Below are 20,606 nucleotides of genomic sequence, written 5' to 3' on the forward strand. Positions count from 1 at the left end.
ACCCAGGATGAGCTAGTCTACATTCTTAGAAAAATTATTTCGATGAACCGTCACAAGTCACATCAACAAGTGTATCTTCCGCAGATAGAGTTGTTAGTTGTACGTCACCACATTAAAAAGGATTCCTTATCCACGAGTATTCAGGCTTTGGTGCAGGAAAGTAATATCTGAAGCTAGTCATACTAAATCACGCAGGTGCTCATTGATGTTATTTTTTACTTCTGGTATCAATTCTTTCTCAGTGGACTCCAGAAATGTCTCCAATATTTGGATGTTAGTAAGGCTACCATCTTCTACCTGGCTTTCCCTTAACCATATTTTTTAAATCACTGCCTCAATCTTATCTTCAGTGTAAAAAATATACACATCACTACCTTGAAGGCTTGTGTTGAGAGTGTTCAAGTAGGTGAAAACATTGCTTAGTAGGCTACCAAACACAACCACTCAAAGTTGTTCAACTGACCACATGAAAAGTTTGAATCTGTCAGGAAAAGTCATACTTCACCACGGATGAACAAGTCCACTGATTTTCCCTGACATAGCACAAGCACCATCTGTTGTCAGACACACATATTTCTCCCATTAAATGTGGTTCTTTGCAACAACAAAAAACAAACAACAACAACAAAACCCACTTAGGGATTTAAACATGCACTCTGCTGTAGTGTGTGCAAGTTCACATGAAAGTAAAAAAATCCTCCATATATTTTTCTTCCCATACATAGTGTACAAAGGCATGATAGCTTTGTTTGTAATACCAGTGGTTTCATCAGTTTGCAATGGAAAGAAGTTGCAAGTCTGGACCCTTAAAGTGAGAGTCTGTTTTATATCATTAGACATTAGACATCATTAGACATATTCTTCATTTCACAATGTTGCTCGAAGGAGGTGATGTGTTGATTTCCCTAGCCTCCCGACTCACCAAGTACTCATTTGCATTTAGCTACACAAGCAGGGAGAATCACTTCCTTGCCTAGAATATGATCCTTTCCTGCTTTGCCAATGATTTGTGCCACATAAGAAGCTAAGGTTGCATTCTCCTGAGAACTCAAACTTGAAGGTTTTTTCCTATGGTTTTTTTGCCCCTTCTTCAACTCCACAAAAAACCATTGATTTATTTTTGGAGCGTGCGTGTTTTGTCTCCAAATGACGTTGAAGATTAGCAGGCTTCATAGATTCATTAGCTAGAATTTCACAACATGAAACACACAGGGACTTTGGTTATAAGTCAGATCCTTCAGTAAATCCATACTGAAGATAGTCATCACTGTACTTACGGATCAAATGCGCCCAGCATCTAGATACAGTGATTCTTCAGCCATTGTAAAACATTGAACATATTTATTGGTGCTGCCGTCACTGACAGGGCAGGAGAAACTAATCCAGGCACTTCCATCCCTTCCATCATAGATGATCAGCAGAATAAGAGATGGCAGTGCTGATTATGACCCAGTGCAGAAGTGGGCTATCTGCGCACTTGTACGTCATTTAGGAAGCTAACAGATGGTCAACGACAGAGGCTCAATCCAAGAGCACCAAGAGATGGTGGTTGGTGAGCACAAGTCCCTGTTCCTTCCAAAGATGCATCAGTGGTGTCAAAACAGTTACCACCAACTATCTGCATTGCGCATCCATCCTGCCTTGGGATCATGTGGGCACCACCCATTTCAACACTTTGAATTTCACCTTCTGCCACTCTAAGAAATACTCAGAATCCCAGATAAATGTAATAGAACTAAACTTTGTGACTAATAGTCCCTTTTGGTTTCACTAATTTTATAATTAGGTTATTTCACATTCAGCATCTAAGTAAAATGCAAATTCTATTATAATAATTAATACATTTAAACCTAAATGGTTAGTCAGCTAAAAATATTTAAACTGGTTGGCAGCCTCAAAAACTGTGCATATTAAAAGTGAGAGTGTGGATAACATAACAGAAAATGGATTGTTTTAATCTTTTTTTACATTCCACTGCTAGGTTTATTTTTGCATAGCTAATCAACCATGATTCTTCTGAGATTAGGGAATTTATGTCAATGGGTTCCCCCCTCCCCCTACTTTTTATCCATATGCCTTCTGATTCTCTAGCAGACTGGAACTATGGGAATTTGATGGTCACAGCATGTACTCTGCAAATTAACCAAAGGTTATTTAGAGTTTTAATGATTAGTGGTGTTAATTAATGAGGAAACTACAATAACAACAGTTTTAGCAGTTTTAATGTCTTTCCAAAGGAAAGCACTTATTGTTTCAGCCAACAGAGAAGCAAGGGAATTTAAGCCATTTCAATAGCCTATGTGAAATATAACAGTAATCACAAAGGACACAATCCAGCCAGAGTTAGTACTTTAGAAGTCCCATTGATTTCAGTGGCAGAGTTGAGTACATTCTTAAATGCATCTGATCTTGGACCACCTCTTTGATTTCTATTAGCATATTACTTAGCACCACAATTAAAGAGAACTTCCCCTCCCATGATGTTACTTTGTGAAATCCCACAGCTTTCTTTAGCAAAGCAGCAATGACATATTCATATGTAAAAGAGCTCTGGGAGCTTTAGAAATGCCCTTATTGTTTCCTGAAATCAGTAGGTGTCAATTCTTTCATATGCATACAGTTTGATTATTAACGTCTGTAAGCACTATTTCGGCTCAGATCAACAGAAGTGCTGAATAGAAAGACACAAATGAGTTGATGAATATGATCATACAGTCAAGTTCATAAATTTCCTTTCCAGAATCTGTGGTAGCTGAGTGTCTAATTGATCTCTAATTGATATGTTTAATTGATCTCTAAAGCCATCATGCAGTCCCACTGAAATTAGTCTAACTTCAGTTCTTCCCTAAGTAGAGCTTAGCTGTATGCAGCCCATCAACTCATGCCATGCATGATGGCACAAATAAATATACAGGTACTGTATCATCCATTGCCCATAACAAAGGAGAATATAATCTGTACATTTTGTCGCAAACATCAGGAAATTGGACTCAACTACCACTTCCCACCCATGAAAGTCCCTTTTCAAGAGATGTGTATGTGGCAGCCACTTTTATGTCCATCAGCTTTTCCAGATATTCTTCAGTGCCAGGGACTGGAAGGGGGGCTGGAGTCTGATTCAGGAGAGGGGGGTCAGTGATTTGTGGGGAACTGTTCCGGCCAGGGGACAAGAGTTGGAAGCAGGGGAAACTTAAGTGCTGAAGGGTGGAGCACAAGATGGGTCGGAAGAAGAGGTAGATCAGGCAAGTGAAGGTCCAGATGATTCCCCAACCATTCCTGCATCATTCTTCTAGAACCAGGAGGGGATTGAAATGGGATTAGCAAAGGAAGTTGCCATGTAAGTGCAGTCTCCGTTGAGCGATGGCACAAAAACTAGTGGAAGGGGAGTGGTCCCCGGTTGTTACAACTGCTCCATAGAGCATAGACCTGGCAACAGCTGCCTAGATACTAGATCAGGGCTTTCCAAACTTTTCATGTTAGTGACTTTTTAGACATGCATCATTTTGCAACATTCAGTTTTACTAGCAAATCGGAGGTTGAACCAATTTCCATCCCCGGGAGGAGCGCGGGGAGTGTTTGCGCAACACACACACACTGCAGCCAACACACTAACATGTCGCGACACACAATTTGGAAAGCTCTGCACTAGATTGTTGTGCGTAGATATCCAGAGCCAACTCAAAACAATATAAAGAGATGTAGGAGTGTGGAAAGCGTTTTAGGGCTGTCACCCAAATAAATCTCTCAAGTGTATGAAGCTTAAAAGATAAAGTAATATATTTGCAAATGAGCCACAGTTCTAACAAAACAAAACAAACCCTCGTTTTACATGGTGCACACAGGTTTCAAAGCAAGCACCATCTCACTTGTTTGTGAGAAAAGGAGGAATGTGTCCTTCTGTGGTATATGGTGTCCTTCTGTGGTATATGGTGTGTAAAGAAACTGTGACCATTGCTTCTCCTGTGGCTCGGTGGGTAGGATTTGTGTTGTGTTCGTGTTTCAGCCCCCCAGCATTTCAGTTCTGGGTAAACTGGCCTCAGAGCTGGTCCTGTTCATTCTCTGTTTAATGAAGCCACTGTTCAGTTGTTCCTTTGGCATCTGTTGTTGTGCACAGTGAACAGGAAGCTGTGCAACCCTTTGGGTAGATGCACAAGGGACCCACCTAAGAATATTACATCTTCCAATATAGAGCCTGCCATATGGGCTGCTTTGAAAAATTAAAATATTGAACTTTAAAAACAAATCAAATCTGTTGTCAAGTTAATCAGGAACACCCTCTAAATTAATTGGGAGGTTATTATCTGAGTAAATGTTGTGGCCTTAATACAAGATGTTAATTCCATTAATTAATTAATTGGAGGGTGATGTTACATTCACAGTTGACCTTAGCTCGAAACACACCTAGTACAGTGTTGCCTGCCTGACCTGTTGGTCGTGACCTGCAAGTAGGTTGTGAAGCCTGGGCATGTGAGTCATGGGTTTTATAAGCAAATCCAAAACAATTACCATATTGCTTCTAATCCTTAACTGGTATAATAATACCTCTTCCAACTTTTTGTTTGGTTGGCATATTAGAATGCTGTGCTGACACTTGGCAGAACAAAGTCTTACATTTTAAAACTTGGGGGTCCAATGACACTTCACCACAAGGTACTCATACAGGGAGTATCTTGTGGCAAACCATCACCAGATCTGCTGCCAGGGTTAGTTAATAGTTTAGCCCAGGCTGATTTGAAGTTTGCTTAGTCGTGGTTTGTCTACTACTTTTGTGCTGAAGAAACAGAAGTTTGGGTGTGAAACCCATTTACAACTGATGTCACAAAGCTGCATTTGTGCAAAAAGAACAACAATGCATTGAACTGCAATGTGTTAGAACCTTCAGAGCTTGCTGATGAAGCAATACCCATGCTGCTGCTGTTTAGTAGTACATGTCTACGAGAGACAGGTTTTTCAGCAATGACAGGCATGAGAACAAAATTAAGTGGCACACTATTACTAAGGATCTATGTCTAACAGCCATCAAACTACATTGACAAAAGGCAAGCTTAGTCATCCCACTGATACTTTCCAACATAGACTTTATGATGAATAAACTATTGACATTATTCATAATTTTTGTATTTAACACTGCTTTAAGTTTTAAGAATAATTTTTATAGTTTATGAAGCAATACCCTGCAATAAGGTTATTAGTGTTCTTGCATTCCCGTAAAAAGAAACCTGTGAATAACCTGGTGAGTACTAGAAATATTTCAACAATTAATTAATATGTTAACTACTTAACATTAATCTGTTAAATAGGTTTTAGCTTGGATGCCTCACATAATGGTTACAAAATAGGCAAAACAAAAACAAAAAATCCCAGCAAGACAGTTAAAATGAGTCAAGCTGATGGCTACTGAAGATCTAAAAATTCATGTGACAATAAATAAATAAATAAATAAATAAATAAATAAATAAATGACTCACTCTACCAAGTAAATTTGGAGTTGTGGGTTACCATACCAAAAAAGTTGGGAACCACGGTTCTAGTATTCCAGACATAATATGGTATCTGGACTGCACTTAACCCTACCAATTAAATTTTCCCCATACTGATTAAAATTACCATTCACAGTTTTAAACCTCCTGTGTGCAAATCCTCCAATTAAAGCAATTAGAGTTTGCAGCCCTCATATTACCTAGCTGCAGTTACTGAAATGCATAAGTATAATAAAATGAGAATAAGCTCAATTAGCAAATAAAACACCTAATTATATAATAATCGAGAAGTAGCTGGTCTGACATTTCTTATTCTTACTCAAGCACTGATTAAAATAAGTTAATGTCAGTTCTAGAGTTCCATGATTACTTTAATTAGGATGGTCTGATTAGAAACAATAGTGCTAGATTTGCCCCACAAGTTTAAGATAACACAATCACTTAGAGCCAAGGTTCCATTTATGCTTGATGCTTACATGGGAGTCCCATCCATTTCCATGAAGGGATCCCTGTTTCAGTGATGTGTGGTGGAAAATTTTCCACAGGAGAAAAAAAATCCAAAATGGGAGATTTTGCAGTGCTTTACTTTTGGTGGGGAAAATATCAATTTCATATGTTCATTAGTAACAATGAGTGGGTGCCAAACACAGCTATAATAATGGCAAGCTTGGTGATTTCAAAGTTTTTTGCTTTGTTTACTAAATACAAAAGGAAATAAACTTGCTAAATTAGATCACTCTCAAGGGCATCAGAAAATATTCCAGTAGAAACAGAACTTTTCCCAATACAAATTATCTTATGCAAATTAGCTTAGTTCAAAACCTAGTTCGGATATCTGTTGGAACTCACACTCTGCCAGGAATGTAAGGTCCAACAAATTCTTCAATTGCCTTGCTGACAAACTTCATTTCCCAGAAGGCAGAAGACACAACAAATGGATCATCTATTTTGGATCTAATCCTCACCAAGAGGAAAGAAGTGATCGACAAGGTGGAAGTAATCGGGAACCTTGGGAAGAAGTTATTCATATGCAAGAGAAAGCTGAATGTAGTCAGACATGCACTCTGCACTTGATTTCAAAAAGCTTAAGGGACAACTGGATGAGATCCCATAGTCAGAAAGATAAGTAAGTCAGAGATGGATGGGAGATTCTTAAAGGTGAAATATTGAAGGCACAAATGCTAGACAACACAGACAATTCCAAAAAGAAATAAAAAATGAAAGGCATCTAAAAAAAATTGGTGTATATAACAAATGAAAGAAAGGGGAGATTGCAGAAATCGCAAAGGAAGAGTATACATGAGTTGCTAACCATTTCAGGGAGAAGATCAGGCAAGCTATACCTCAGAATGAGTTCAGGCTTGCAAGAGAGGTTAGTAGACTGCAAATTTAACATGAATCAACAGTGTGATTCAGCTGCAGAAAAGCTAATGCTATTGTAGACTGCATCAACAGAAATATGGTATCCAAGGGAAGTAATAGTCCCACTCTACTCTGTCTTGGTCAGACCACACCTGGAGTACTGTGTCCAGTTCTGAGTGCCACAATTTAATAACAATATTGACAAGCTGGAACATGTGCAGAGGAGGGCAACCAAGATTATCAAGGATCTGGAAACCAAGCCTTATGAGGAATGGTCATAAGATCCAACTTTGGAGCAAGGACTTTTTGCTCAGATTTGAAGTCACAAAATATGCAGTAAAGTGTGAAAATATAGGCTGCTCAACCTTTAAAATATGCCCCTCCAAGTGAGTTCCAAAATGCCCCCTCAAAAGGTTTATATCCCGTGTTCCCCCATTCCTCCAGCATAGGAAAAGACCGGGCATTTGGTAAATTAAAAAGACCAGACATTTGGTAAATAAAAAAATTCTTTACGTACAAACTCTCCAAAAGTCAGATACATGTGCTTCAGAAAGTTGCACAGGCAGTAAAACTTAGCTTAGTTGCAAAGTGGTAAAAGTTCCTAGATTACTTGTATAGGAACTCAAGATTCAAGTAGCTGGCGTGTTGGTCTGTCGTAGTAAAAATAAATTAAAACAATTCTTTAAAAAGATAGTTAAAAAGACTCTTCTTAAAAACTATTGGGTCCAGTGATGGTGTTGTCTGGGTGTATGTGGCAGCAAAGTTGGCATCTGGGTTTATTGCAGGCTCTGGTACCAGTTTCCTTGTTAAGTTTGGTTGTTGTATTATTGTGGGTGAGGAGTTGTTTAAGATTGGGTGGCTGTCTGTAGGCGATGAAAGGTCTTCCTCCCAGAGCTTGAGAGAGAAAACTGTCATTGTTTAGGAGATGCTGTAAATCTCTGATGATGCGTTGAAGTTTTTTAACTTGAGGGCTGTATGTAATTACTAGTGGTGTTCTGTTGTTTTCTTTTTTGGATCTGCCTTTCAGCAAGTTCTCTCTGGGTATCAGTCTGGCTTTGTTGATCCATTGTTTAACTTCATCAGGTGGATATTTTAGTTCCATAAAGGTTTGCTGTAGGTCTCAAGAGTTGCTGATGAGAGCCTGCAGTTGAGCTGGAGCAACCAGCTCAAACCTCTTCATATGCTGAGCTTATCAGGCAGACTGGAAGAGAAGAAAGATTGATCAACTAGTTCCTCCCAAGGTGTGGGAAGTATATAGCTAAGCCTGGCATGACAGCTTACTCTGTGGTATTAACCTCTTCATGTATTAATTAGACCTAAGCATGTTTGTTATATGAGGTGAGTTATCCCACAATGTCTACATACATTTCTGTTTCCTCTAGCTTTGTTCGGCCAGCCACCTTAGCCACATGGAAATGGAATTGTCTCTAAGACCCAGGAACTCACTGTGCTAAAAGAAACTCAACCACAATTTCTGGCCATGTCACACTGTGCAAAACATTAGATAACTCCCATGCACCTGCCAATTTTCTTCCTTCATTTCTTTTAGTTATTTGATAAAATCTTTCTTTTAAGTTGAATTTACTTTGATGCAATTAAGTAAGGGGCTTTGGTGTTTGCTATTTTTCTAGGTTAGTGTGAAGCTAAAGGTGTGTGTGTTTCACTTTTAAAAATTAACATGTATGTTTATGCAAAATAAGAATCTTGACTCCAGTAATGTAGTAGAGAAGCTGAAATGGGAACTCTAGTTCCAGGCTGCCTTAAAACAAACCAGTATCAGACTTGAGGGAGAATTTCCTCAATACATTTGCTCAGTACACATTTGCTTAGTGGCAAGCTCTGCAAATGATGCGTCCTAATATTAGTACAGATTATACATCCTAAACTGAAAGGCTGGATGTTAACAGTATACTAAAGAAATATGAGTACACTGTTTCTTACTCTTTACAAATATCTTGGGTATTAGTCTAAGAAAAAACAAACAGTACGAAGCATTTAGGGATTAATTTCACTTTTAGCATTCCTGGTTGAGATGTCCTAGTAGTTTATGACATGGATTCTAAAATATATGCTGTGTTATTACTAGAATTTAAAACTGACTCATACTTTTCTATGGAAAAGGATTCCTCCCCATGTGGCTGTTTGCACGGTCTCCTTAATCTAGCTCTTTCTTGCAAGCACAGGAGCTCCAAAGCATTTTCCTTTTCTACAAGGAGGTCCCTGTTCATTTTGACAGAGCAAAAATTCTACCTTTTCAAAAGGTGCCTCTTCCACTTATATGAATGGTGAAATTTGCTCACATGAGAACTTCATATATCAGAGAACCTATGAAACTCCGAATCAGAAAGTACACATTGAGCATGTAAACTTGCTTTATAGGATTAATTCTAGGATTCTGTGCTTCTGTGAAGTGACTCAGCAAAGGGTATTTTACTGGGATTCCAGTGTGCTGGAATATATTCCATTTGCTTCAATGTAGGCACTGTGAATGTGTCACTTACCCATTTAAGTCATATTTGTTTCATTCCAATCCTACAATTGAAGATGACAAGATCATTTGACATGTCAGATATTGTTGAGAATATTTACTGCTAGATAGATTCCATTTCTAGTGCTTTTCCATATATTTGCTTAATCTAATAAATCATCTAGATGTGATGTTACTGCTGCCATATAAATAGCTTAGGCTGGCCTAATGGGTGCAAGTTTTAAAAAGAAACTTCTCAGCGATCATGTGCATTGTTCACTTTGGCTTCTTAAAAAGCATTTCTGGGAACTTGATAATGACTTTTCCTTATTTTGTATCTATCGTGAACGGGAACCTATAGAGTTTCTAAAAACAGTTTAGTAAAGTATATGAGCCTCATCACTAAAATGACAGCAATTGCAAGGTACAGTGGTACCTCGGGTTACAGATGCTTCTGGTTACAAACTACGCTAACCAGGAAGTGGTTGCTCCAGGTTAAGAACTTTGCCCCAGGATAAGAGCGGAAATCGTGTGCCAGCAGCACAGCGGCAGCAGGAGGCCCCATTAGCGAAAACACACCTCAGGTTAAGAACCGTTTCAGGTTAAGAACAGATCTCTGGAACAAATTAAGTTCTTAACCCGAGGTACCACTGTAGTAAAGTCCAATGAACTTGGTAGCCTGCCTAAATTGTGGGCCCCAGAGCACAACATCAAAGACAAGACTTCTCTTCTAACTAAACAGACAAAGGCAGTGCCTTGTCTCTGAGAACACACTGAGCTTCAGAGTTGCTTAAAGGCAGCAAAAAGCCTCAGTGATTTTTGAGTCCCGCTGAAGCTCATGGACTCCCTGATCCCAATTCTCCAATCCTCCCTTGCTTGCCCACTTCCTTCCCTGCCAATAGTGCACATCCCAGTCTGTTCCTGGGCCCCATGAGAGGTTCTGCTTTGGTTCCACTTTCTCCTTGACATCTCCTTTCTTCAGTTCTATCTCACCACGAGCCATAGTTTCCTTAGGCACCTATTTTTAGCCAATTGCCTGCCTTGCCCAATTTCCTCCAGCAATCTTTTTTCTTCCTTTCCAATAACATCCAGTCCCTCCTGTGCTTTGTTAGGAGATTTCTTTGCACCTGTCCTTGCTCCAGTTTCCTGTCTCCGATGCAGTGTAATGTCGTCAATTCTGGACAGTTTTTAATGTGAGTTGGACTCTTATTTGCTCCAGCTTAGCCAGCAAGGGGGGAACCTTTTTCAACCTGCAGACTGCATTCCCTTGTGGGGCTGCCGAATGTGGGTGGGACCAGACGAACGAAATGGGTGGGACAGCATATGTGAGTCTTCTCTGTAGAGTAGGCTACATTCCAGCCAGGCAAATGTGAGACATTTCTACAGCCCCCCACATCTCTCCATCTATGCAGACAAGAGGCATTGTCACTACTCATGGAAACTTTCCAACCAGGCAAAAGTACTGGAAGAGCCAGAAAGGAGTGCGGTTTGGGGAGAGGAGATGTGGCCTGGGGAGATTTATGAGAGTCAGATAGAGAGGTCTATTGGGCAGCATTCAGTCCCCAGCTTGATTTTTATTTTATTTCGTAAAATTTATGTACTGCTTGATTGTACAGAAAAACCTCAATGTAGTTTACAGAAAGGGATGGTCTCCATCCCTGAGCTTAGCCAACCAATGTCAGAAGCAGGCATAGGCAAACTCCAGCCCTCCAGATGTTTGGGACTACAATTCCCATCATCCCTAGCTAACAGAACCAGTGGTCAGGGATGATGGGAATTGTAGTCCCAAACGTCTGGAGGGCCGGAGTTTGCCTATGCCTGGTCAGAAGCTTCAGAAGGTAGAAGCACTAAACAAGTAGGCTTTAAAGCACTTCAGTGGGAAAATGCTATGCAGCTAATAGCTATGTTTTAATAAATTAGCTGGCCGTCATTATTCTCTAATCAACAAATAAGCAGTGCTTGCAAAAGGTAGCCTGTTTAGCAGTAGATGGCTGCCTTCAGTTGACTGATTAAGGAAGTGTGGTTTCTTACAGAGTAAAAACATGAGTGATGTATTGAGGGGAGGGGGGGTGTTAAAAGGTGGATCACCACTTTCTTTGCCGATAATTCCTGTGCTCAATATATTTTTCATGCTTGCTTACTAATGTGGCCCTACAGCAGTCCCCATCCTGTAAGGATAACAAATTAGCCATCTGATACAGAACAGCTTTATCCTGGACATGGAAATGTTTTCATCTGCCAAATAAAACATAAATCTTATCCTCTGTTTCTTTGACAAACTGCTTAATAAGCTTTTTCAAGTACTTTTGTCCGCTGAAGCTAGCTCACGAACCCTCAATCATTTCAAACCAACACAAGTGTGATGCTGATAACCTGGAAGCTGATTTCTGTTGGAAGTTGTGTCACTGTACATCTGTTTTGAATATACTTGTTCTGACCCTGACTATTGTCAGGCCTTGGGGCAAGTAACTCTCTCTCTCTCTGTGTGTGTGTGTGTGTGTGTGTGTGCGCGTGTGTGTGTGTGCGCACACCCACAAACACACACACGTATTAAAATCCTACCTACACAGATCATCAAAAGCATGGTCAAATGAAAATGGTTTTAGAATGCTTCAGAAACATGCTTGTTTGGAGTAAGTCTCCATCAAATGGCAGCTGCATAGATCCTGAGTCCGGAGTCAACAATTTTAAAGTGATTTAAAGGTGGCACGATAGCGTAACTGTTTCCCATGGAGGGGAGGACTAGGAATGTGGCATGTGCACTCCCTCCTCCCTTCACACGCACTACAGCAGGCTTCCTCAAACTCTGCCCTCCAGATGTTTTTGGCCTACAACTCCCATGATCCCTAGCTAGCAGGACCTATGGTCAGGGATGATGGGAATTGCAGCCTGCACAACCTGTTTGATCAGAGACCACTGTACAATTGGAGGTGGGCGATGTTCATGCAAGCAGTGACTTCTGCAGCAGCATCCCATATTCAATTCTCTGGAGAGAAAGAAAGAAAAATTGACTTCAACTTGACATTGGAGATTTATGTTTGGATAATCTGGCATCTTTTTATTTGATGAAAAGCAGAAGTAGGGGGAAGGCAGAATTTTAAAATGGCCATATGGTGGTTGGGAAAAAGGTTCATCCTAAAACATGCACCCCATGTCATTTCCCCACCTTATATTGCTCCTCCCCAAGCTGCTGTTAGTTGTAGAGGTGAAAAAGACGGTTCAACACAGTACAATCTGCACAATCCCATGCAAGTGCTACCTGTCCGTAGAAAACAAAAGCATATAAGAGAGAAATTTTCCAGGTGTGCCATCTCCCAGAGGAGCTACTTTTCTATGTGTAGGGAGTTGGGGTGGTGGTTGGTTTTTGTTTTTGTTTTTTTGCAATCTTCTCCCTTCTCCCTTGTGTTATATGAAAATTCAATCTTTTTTAAAGCTTTTGATGTCACATGCAATGCAATCCTTTAGATTTTACAAAAACCCAATTATATTTCAGCTTCTTGAAATTGAATTAAGCCAATACTGACAAGTATTTGCTTCTGTTTTCTGTACTGCTGACTTCACTGGCTGTATTTCTTATTTGTCCCCCCCCCCTTTTAGGAGTCTGTCATGATTGTTGTCTTTGGTTTGGAGTTTATCATGCGCATTTGGTCTGCTGGCTGCTGTTGTCGGTACCGTGGATGGCAGGGAAGGCTGAGATTTGCAAGGAAACCATTCTGTGTAATAGGTAAGTTTTTTAACCATGGCTAACCTTGTTATGGGACGCGGGTGGCGCTGTGGGTAAAAGCCTCAGCGCCTAGGGCTTGCCGATCGAAAGGTCGGCAGTTCAAATCCCCGCGGCGGGGTGCACTCCCGTTGTTCGGTCCCAGCGTCTGCCAACCTAGCAGTTCGAAAGCACCCTCGGGTGCAAGTAGATAAATAGGGACCGCTTACTAGCAGGAAGGTAAACGGCGTTTCCGTGTGCGGCTCTGGCTCGCCAGAGCAGCGATGTCACGCTGGCCACATGACCCGGAAGTGTCTCCGGACAGCGCTGGCCCCTGGCCTCTTGAGTGAGATGGGCGCACAACCCTAGAGTCTGTCAAGACTGGCCCGTACGGGCAGGGGTACCTTTACCTTTACCTTTAACCTTGTTATGAATTACAGCATTGTCACAGAAGGATAGGACTCCACTGGCTATTATTTTTAATTCAGATCCTAGATTACATTTGGCTATGCCTTTGATGGGTACATGGATTGTCCATAATCACTAATAGAAAAGAAAAGAATCTTGCTCTGGAATTAATATATGCATCTAGTCAGATAGATTATGCTGGCCTGCAGACACCCCTGCAGGTATACCTGGAAGAAGCAGGTTATCTAGTCATGTTTCAGCCTGGTTTCAGTCACAATTTTAGCACCAAAACAGTCTTGGTCACCCTGATCAATGACGTTGATCAGAGACACGGGAATGCAACTCTATTGGTTCTCCATGATCTCTTGGTGATGGTGGGGGGAACCTTCATCCTGCAGGCCTAACTTAACCCAGCATTTGTTTTATTCAACAACATTTATATGCCACTTGATTGGAATAGAGCGTCTAAGCTGTTTACAAGAAATATTTGGCCTAGGAGGTCGTTCCCCCCCAAACAGCACCCACCTGCCCTGCGTCTGACATCACATTGGTCTTCAGCTTATGAGTTGGGACCCACAGCCTGATCCAAGGTGGGTCACAGCAGGAACAAGATATGATAAAAGAAATGGGCTCCCAAATGTAAAAGTAGGTCCTGCTTCAAAGTGTGCTCCTGGTTGTGCATTGGCAAGAAAGGCTTGCTGAACTGGCACTAAGAACAAACCACCTGGGATCAGTGTTTCCATGGGGATCTCCATTGTGCAGCCAATTCCAGCAGAAAGTGGAGCTTGAAGTCAGCACCTTTTAGCTGATAGGCACGGAGTTCAACACTCTGGGATTGGCCGTGCTACAAAGTTCCCCCTAGGCAACTCCGAAGCCAGCTGACCCTTGAAGGAGCTTGCAAAGGGCCAAGTAGAGCTCTTGTAAAGCCCTTTGTCCCTTGCAAAGAGCCCTCCCTACTCAGTGCTTTGAAGCAGTGCACCAAAGCAATGCACACAACTTTGTTTTTAGCCTCGCCTAGCCATAGAGCAAATATTTCAGAATCAAATGTCCCAGGAAACATGAATGTCATGCAAGAGAGATTCATTCAAGGAGATTAATTCATGTTTGTTCAGTTTATGCAGATCCGTTACCTCCTCTGGCTTGGGGACTTTTCAGGGGCAAAATACTCCCCTTCAGACTATATATGTCACACCAGCATTAGGTATGGAAGGAACAAAATGAGAAAGTGGCATCTAAGAAATTAATAGTATCTCTGTTGATGCCTGCTCTTAGGGTAAAAGGTAAAGGTAAAGGTACCCCTGCCCGTACGGGCCAGTCTTGGCAAACTCTAGGGTTGTGCGCCCATCTCACTCTATAGGCCGGGAGCCAGCGCTGTCCACAGACACTTCTGGGTCACGTGGCCAGTGTGACAAGCTGCATCTGGCGAGCCAGCGCAGCACACAGAGCGCCGTTTACCTTCCCGCTGGTAAGCGGTCCCTATTTATCTACTTGCACCCGAGGGTGCTTTCGAACTGCTAGGTTGGCAGGCGCTGGGACCGAACGACGGGAGCGCACCCCGCCGCGGGGATTCGAACCGCCGACCATGCGATCGGCAAGTCCTAGGCACTGAGGTTTTACCCACAGCGCCACCCGCGTCCCTTCTGCTCTTAGGGTAGTAACCAACATTTGGACAATTTCAGAACTTCTGACATTGAAATGTTGGCAAAATAAAAAGCTAAAGCAAAAACGTTTGATTTTTTTATATAGTGTGATATGATTTTTTTATCATATACACATTAGGGACGTATACATCAACATTTATTAAAGCCTTTCCTCAGATTATGGAAAAGAGACTAAGTACTGTAATATTATGATGAACTATACAGAAAATCCCCAAGTTGCAGTGGATCTTCCATAAATGCTTACCTACACATAAAGAAGAAAGGTATGTTAAATGCATTAGCTTCTGCTAGTAATTACAAGATGTAACTTTATTTTGTTGTTGTTTCTACATTTTTGAAATAAAACACTATTATTATTTTTTTAAAAAAAAATCCTGTTCACCCAGGCATTTGGTGATTGAAGGATATTGTTTCTGACAATTTTTAGGTTATAAGTTGTGGGGATACTTAGTTTGCCTTCAACTGGGCTTTTTTCTCGTATTGTTTCATTGTTTACTGCCCAGGGCTTCATTGGGAGGAATTTTAATTTTTATCAAACATACAAACAAATAAAATAGTTGTCATTACTGATGTCATAGATCGCACATAAGATGGTATATAATTTCATTTCCACAAGCAGCCTGTGAATACCCCAAGTATTTGTGACTTCTAGGTTCATTGGCTTTAAATTCCAGATTTTACCAGGACAATGGAATCTCTCTCTCTCCATCAGCACTCTTAGTTGCATTGGTTATCACTTGGCTTTAATCTTCATAGAACATAGGGAGCTGCCTTATACCAATTCAAACTATCCAGTGTGGTATTCATTATCCATATGCCTCAGTCTTCATTATCTATCTAGCTCAGTACTGTTGGCAATGATTGGCAGCAGCTCTCCAGGGTTTCAGACAGGAGGTCTTCTCAGCCCTACCTAGAGGCACCAGGCATTGAACCTGGCATCTTTTGCATCTGAAGCATGTGTTCTATCGTTGAGCCGAGGACCTTGCCCCATGAATCGCTCTGCTAGTAGAATGGGAAGGGAAGCAATTTTCCATGATCCCCTCCCACAGTAAATCTACCAAAGAACAAAATAAAATAGGGATTAAGAGGTTTTCTCAGTATGGTGGAGAGTGTGTATACTATATCTCATTAGTGTAGTCGTGGTGGAAATGCTTTGTGGGATGAGTGTGCAAAAATGGGGGGATCGAGTATGGTCAGTTGTTGGGGGGGGAGTGAGAAATGGGGTGTCTGATCGAACAGGCTTTTGAAACATTTCCTGTAAAAGTCTCTGTAAAACCTGTGAACAGAGAGAACAGTGGGGTGAGCAGGCACACTATGGGCAATGATGCCTCCATTATATCACTTTGGAAAATAAAACGATAATCTGCCTTTACAATCAACCTCAGAGTGTTTCTTTCCTTTGCCATATTTTCTGATGCAAAATGCTGCTATCAACGTGTTTTCTGGATTTGAGAACAGGGAGAGAGATTCTGATGAAAGAGATAGTTAAGACTGCACCTTTGATTGTACCCCACATTATAATTTATTGGTAAGGAACCGTGATTTTGAAAGACCATGTGTACTTATGAGCCTTTTTTTATTCCACTTTTTGCTCAAGTCTGAATTTTTTGGCTAGTGTTCTGAACTGTTATTAGTTACTGTAAGAAGGCAGAGCCATAACCATTCCATTTCTGGGTAGTCCCACTAAATTTAGCAAAATTATTCTGGAGTAAATGTTTTCTTGATTTGCACACTTAGGCCACAATCCAGCTAAGAGCAGCATATGCATCAATTTCACTCGTTCTGAATTTCTGCCTAAATCCCTTCCTTGGCGATTTATAGTTTTCCACGTTATATCTCTCTCACTTAGTAGCTGGTGTGCAATCGTTTAGAGGGTTCAGTCCAGAAATTCCTGAAATTCCTGAGCAGAATTATCCACTAGATCGGTGTTTCCCAAGCTTGATGCTCCAGCTGTTTTTGAACTACAACTCCCATAATCCCTAGCTAGCAAGACCAGTGGTCAGGGATGATGGGAAGTGTAGTTTGAAAACAGCTGGAGACTCAAGGTTGGGAAACACTGCACTAGATCACAGATAGCCCCTTTCATAAGGCGGCTTTCCATGAACAGAAGGACTTCTTATATCTGTGCAAGGGCTGATCCAAAGTGGAATGCTAAGATTGGGGAGTCATGGGCTTAATTCATATTGCTAGAGATTTGGGGTAAACCCTAGAAATGAATAAACGCCAGGATTTGGGGTTCTTTGTGATACGCTGGGAGAATATAAGCTGCAAGGGGATTCCTGGGCTGGCGGAGGAAAAAGCAGAGCTGTTAGCATTACAATAGCCATTGAGGGTCTTCAACAACTCCTTGTCCCAGGTGTGACCAGAGACTGGAGATTTGGAAGGTTGCCAGAGTAATTTCTCTAGGGGGAGAGCTCTGGCTTCTGAGAAGAAGAAAAGGAAGATCCATCTTGGTCAGGGTGGAGGAAGGACTGCCTGCAAAGCTCTGGGCCATGCTGTAAGATCTGAATCCCCTCCAAGCAGACGGAGGGTGTAAATAGGTGAATAAACCCTATTTCTTAAAGCACAAAAGTCTCCATCGTGTCTTCTACTATCAAAAGGGACTCAAGACTCCGTGTGCGTGCCTGAGATCCCATGCACCCTTGCCACGGCTTGGCAGAGAGAGGAACAAGCGCCGGGCTTTTGTAACAATGGTGTTAGAAGTGGGATCTGTGTTTCCTGGAGAGAAGGCCTAGAAGTCAAAAATGGAGGAAGGAATAACAGCAGTCCTTGCAGTTGAAGCTGATGCATGAGCACCAAAGGCAACAATGGGAGCAGATGCAAGATGACCATGAGCAGCAGATGCAACAGCTGAAAGTGTAGGGGAGAAGTCTCCAGGGAGAACAAAGTGTGACTTCATGCCAAGAGCCAGCGGTGGAAGAAAAAGATACCAAGCTGGCTGAAGCTGAGGAGGGGCTGCTGATTGATATCTCTCTTACTCTTGGGGTGCAAGTGGTGGAAGAAGAAAGCGCCCCAAGAAGCTACTCCTGATTGACCCTTGGAAACCAGCTGTGGAGGATGGCGAAGAGGATGAGAAAATGGAGGTGCCTGAGAATTTGCAAGGGGTACTGCTATTCGATCTTTCTACTTCCTGGGTGCCTGCTGTGGAAAAAGAGGTGCAGGATGAGAAGGGCTGGCTGGCTGAGTTGCTACTGATATTGCCTGGCAAGCTCTTGGGGTCAGTATCTCTCAGCCTAACCTTCCTCAACAGACAAAATGAGGGACAACCGTTCCTAGCTGTTCTTGGAGGCAGCTGCGGGAATGCAGATGTAATAAACAAAATAGATTAAATATGAACATGCCTGACACAGACAAGGCTACAAATGAGCCTTTCTCTTACCTTGCTCATGCCGATGCTAAATTAATGGAAATATTAATTTCTAATTAAAAGCATGATACATTCAGTTTTAAGTATCAGGCTTTGTTTAAGCAAGTGTAGCATCCCCCCCCCCTTTTTTAAACAATTGTGTGCATTTAAAGTCCTCTCTACTGACAGAATTGTTGTAGCTAATTAGAAAATTCCATTAGAGGTTATGTGTATATGGGAAAGGTGGTTCTCCGCCCCCTGCCCCCCCCTTTATACCTCACTAGATAATTGTTACCTTTTCGGATCACAATAGATGAACTTATAAGTTTGAGCAGCAGCATTCATGCATTTATAATAGCAGAATGGCACGAGAGAACTCTTCTTAAAAGCTTATGATTATGATGCTGGGTGCTTTATTTTAACATGGGCGCTTTAACCACATTCCCAACTTCTTGCTATCATCCCCTGCTTGCACCACCTGATATTAAAACAGCTGGCACGTCGGCTGCTGATATTATTATGCCTTTCAATTGGTTGCATTTGTGTTCAAGCGCAAATTTCCTAGGTCAGCTGCTATAGTAACCAGGTTGGGAGGTCAGTGTGGACACAGGTGGCTTATATGATAGTACGACAACAAAGCACCACTGAAGGGGGGGGGGCACTGGATGTCCTTGGGAGGTTGAGGCGCAACGGGTTTGTTCCTGGGGCTGAGTTTTCAACTGTTAAGTGGTAGCAGCACCAGTCATGATGCTAGTGCCCCACACTGAGTGATGCTATCTTCGCAGCTAGTGCACATCAACACACACACCATACTTTAGTATATCAACACACTTTAGTCTGCTATGTAATAAAGCTCTTTAGTAAGCGTCTCAGGTTCCAGGTCCCCCCAACCCTATGTACCAGTGCCTTATAGTGGACTCAAGCAGCCCACCAGCAAACTACTAAAGAAGCTGTTGCTGTCTGCAAATTTCTTGCAGAGGGTACATTCAGAGGGTCTTTTTTCCCACACTCTCTCTTCTGCATTCCTTATGAGTCCACCAGAGTATAGTAATTTCAACCCAAGCCAGTACTTCTGTTTAGCAAATGAGTCTGCATGGCAGTTCTGCTTGCTCCTATGCTAAAGGCATGCATCACTGCACATTAATCTGTTTTGTAAGCTATTAGCAAGCTATTCTTTAATCCTTCAGGTGTGTGTTTTACCTCTGATCTGTGGAGACCTGCAAGCCCTCACCAGAACTAATTCAGTTCTGGGCCATACCTTCAGGACAAGAGGGCATTTGAGAACCAGCCAGCGTACCAATCATGTCAGTATGAAGCTGGGGAAATCATCCTGCTGTGGGAGGATCCAGCTGTGAGGTTCTTGAGGCTGTTCATTCCCTGCCTTCTGTTCCTTCCTTCTTACTGACTGTTGAGTCATGTTGTGGGTTTCTTGTTTTTGAAAGAAATGCGTTATCTTTCCTGAATTGTGACAAGCGATTATTCTTTATTCCATTCCTTTAATGCTTCCCAAATTAAATTAAAGCAACAACAGCAACTTCAGCTTGTGAGAACAATCCACCAGGACTATCTCCTGTGCAGTTGCACAATTGAAACAGATTGGAAGTGGGCAAGAGAAGAATGTAAGCAGCTCTGATGCTCTCACCAACACGGGGCTGTTCATGAAGAAATAAGCAGCTGGAAGCAGAGATGGTCCAAGATGTTTTGGTGCTTGAGTCAGAAACTCAAAATTCTGTTCCCCAGTGGCAAGCACAGAACAATAAACTACATCATTGGCCATTTTAATTACCCCATTTATACCCCAAAATCTGCTTCCTCACACTGCCTAGGGGTATGGACCAGCCCTGCCCCTGTGCTTACGGGTGAAAGGGGTGCAAATGTTTCAGACTCTGTTGTTATTTTTCCAGCCAAGAATTCCTAAATCAAGAGTAAGGGTGCAATCCAGGCTCTGGCCAGGCATAATGGGACTGCCAAGCTGCTCCCACCAGGACAGAATGTAGTGGGCAGCCAAATTGTTGTGGATTTGCTTTGGCAATTGGGCTCAATGCCGTCATGTGATGGCAGCAGGGCCAGCTCAGCATTCAGTGGATACTGGCCTGGCTCAGCCCCTCTCTGACCCTTGAATACCCATTTCAGTGATAGGGCTGTTGATAGTGGGGACCCTGCCAATGGTACTTTCACCCGC

The 20,606-nt window shown here is 41.9% G+C and overlaps 1 protein-coding gene across 3 annotated transcripts in view; it reads left to right on the forward strand.

Moving 5' to 3' along the window:
* The window catches only part of KCNQ5 (potassium voltage-gated channel subfamily Q member 5), a 260,135-nt gene that overhangs the window by 190,314 nt on the left and 49,215 nt on the right, over positions 1-20,606 (forward strand). For all 3 annotated transcript variants that reach the window (XM_053381258.1, XM_053381259.1, XM_053381260.1), the window contains one exon: positions 12,907-13,033. In XM_053381258.1, the coding sequence (XP_053237233.1) occupies positions 12,907-13,033 (127 nt within the window). The remainder of the gene's footprint in view (positions 1-12,906; positions 13,034-20,606) is intronic.

Source organism: Podarcis raffonei, chromosome 3 (genome assembly GCF_027172205.1).
Source record: "Podarcis raffonei isolate rPodRaf1 chromosome 3, rPodRaf1.pri, whole genome shotgun sequence".
Lineage (NCBI taxonomy): Eukaryota > Metazoa > Chordata > Lepidosauria > Squamata > Lacertidae > Podarcis > Podarcis raffonei.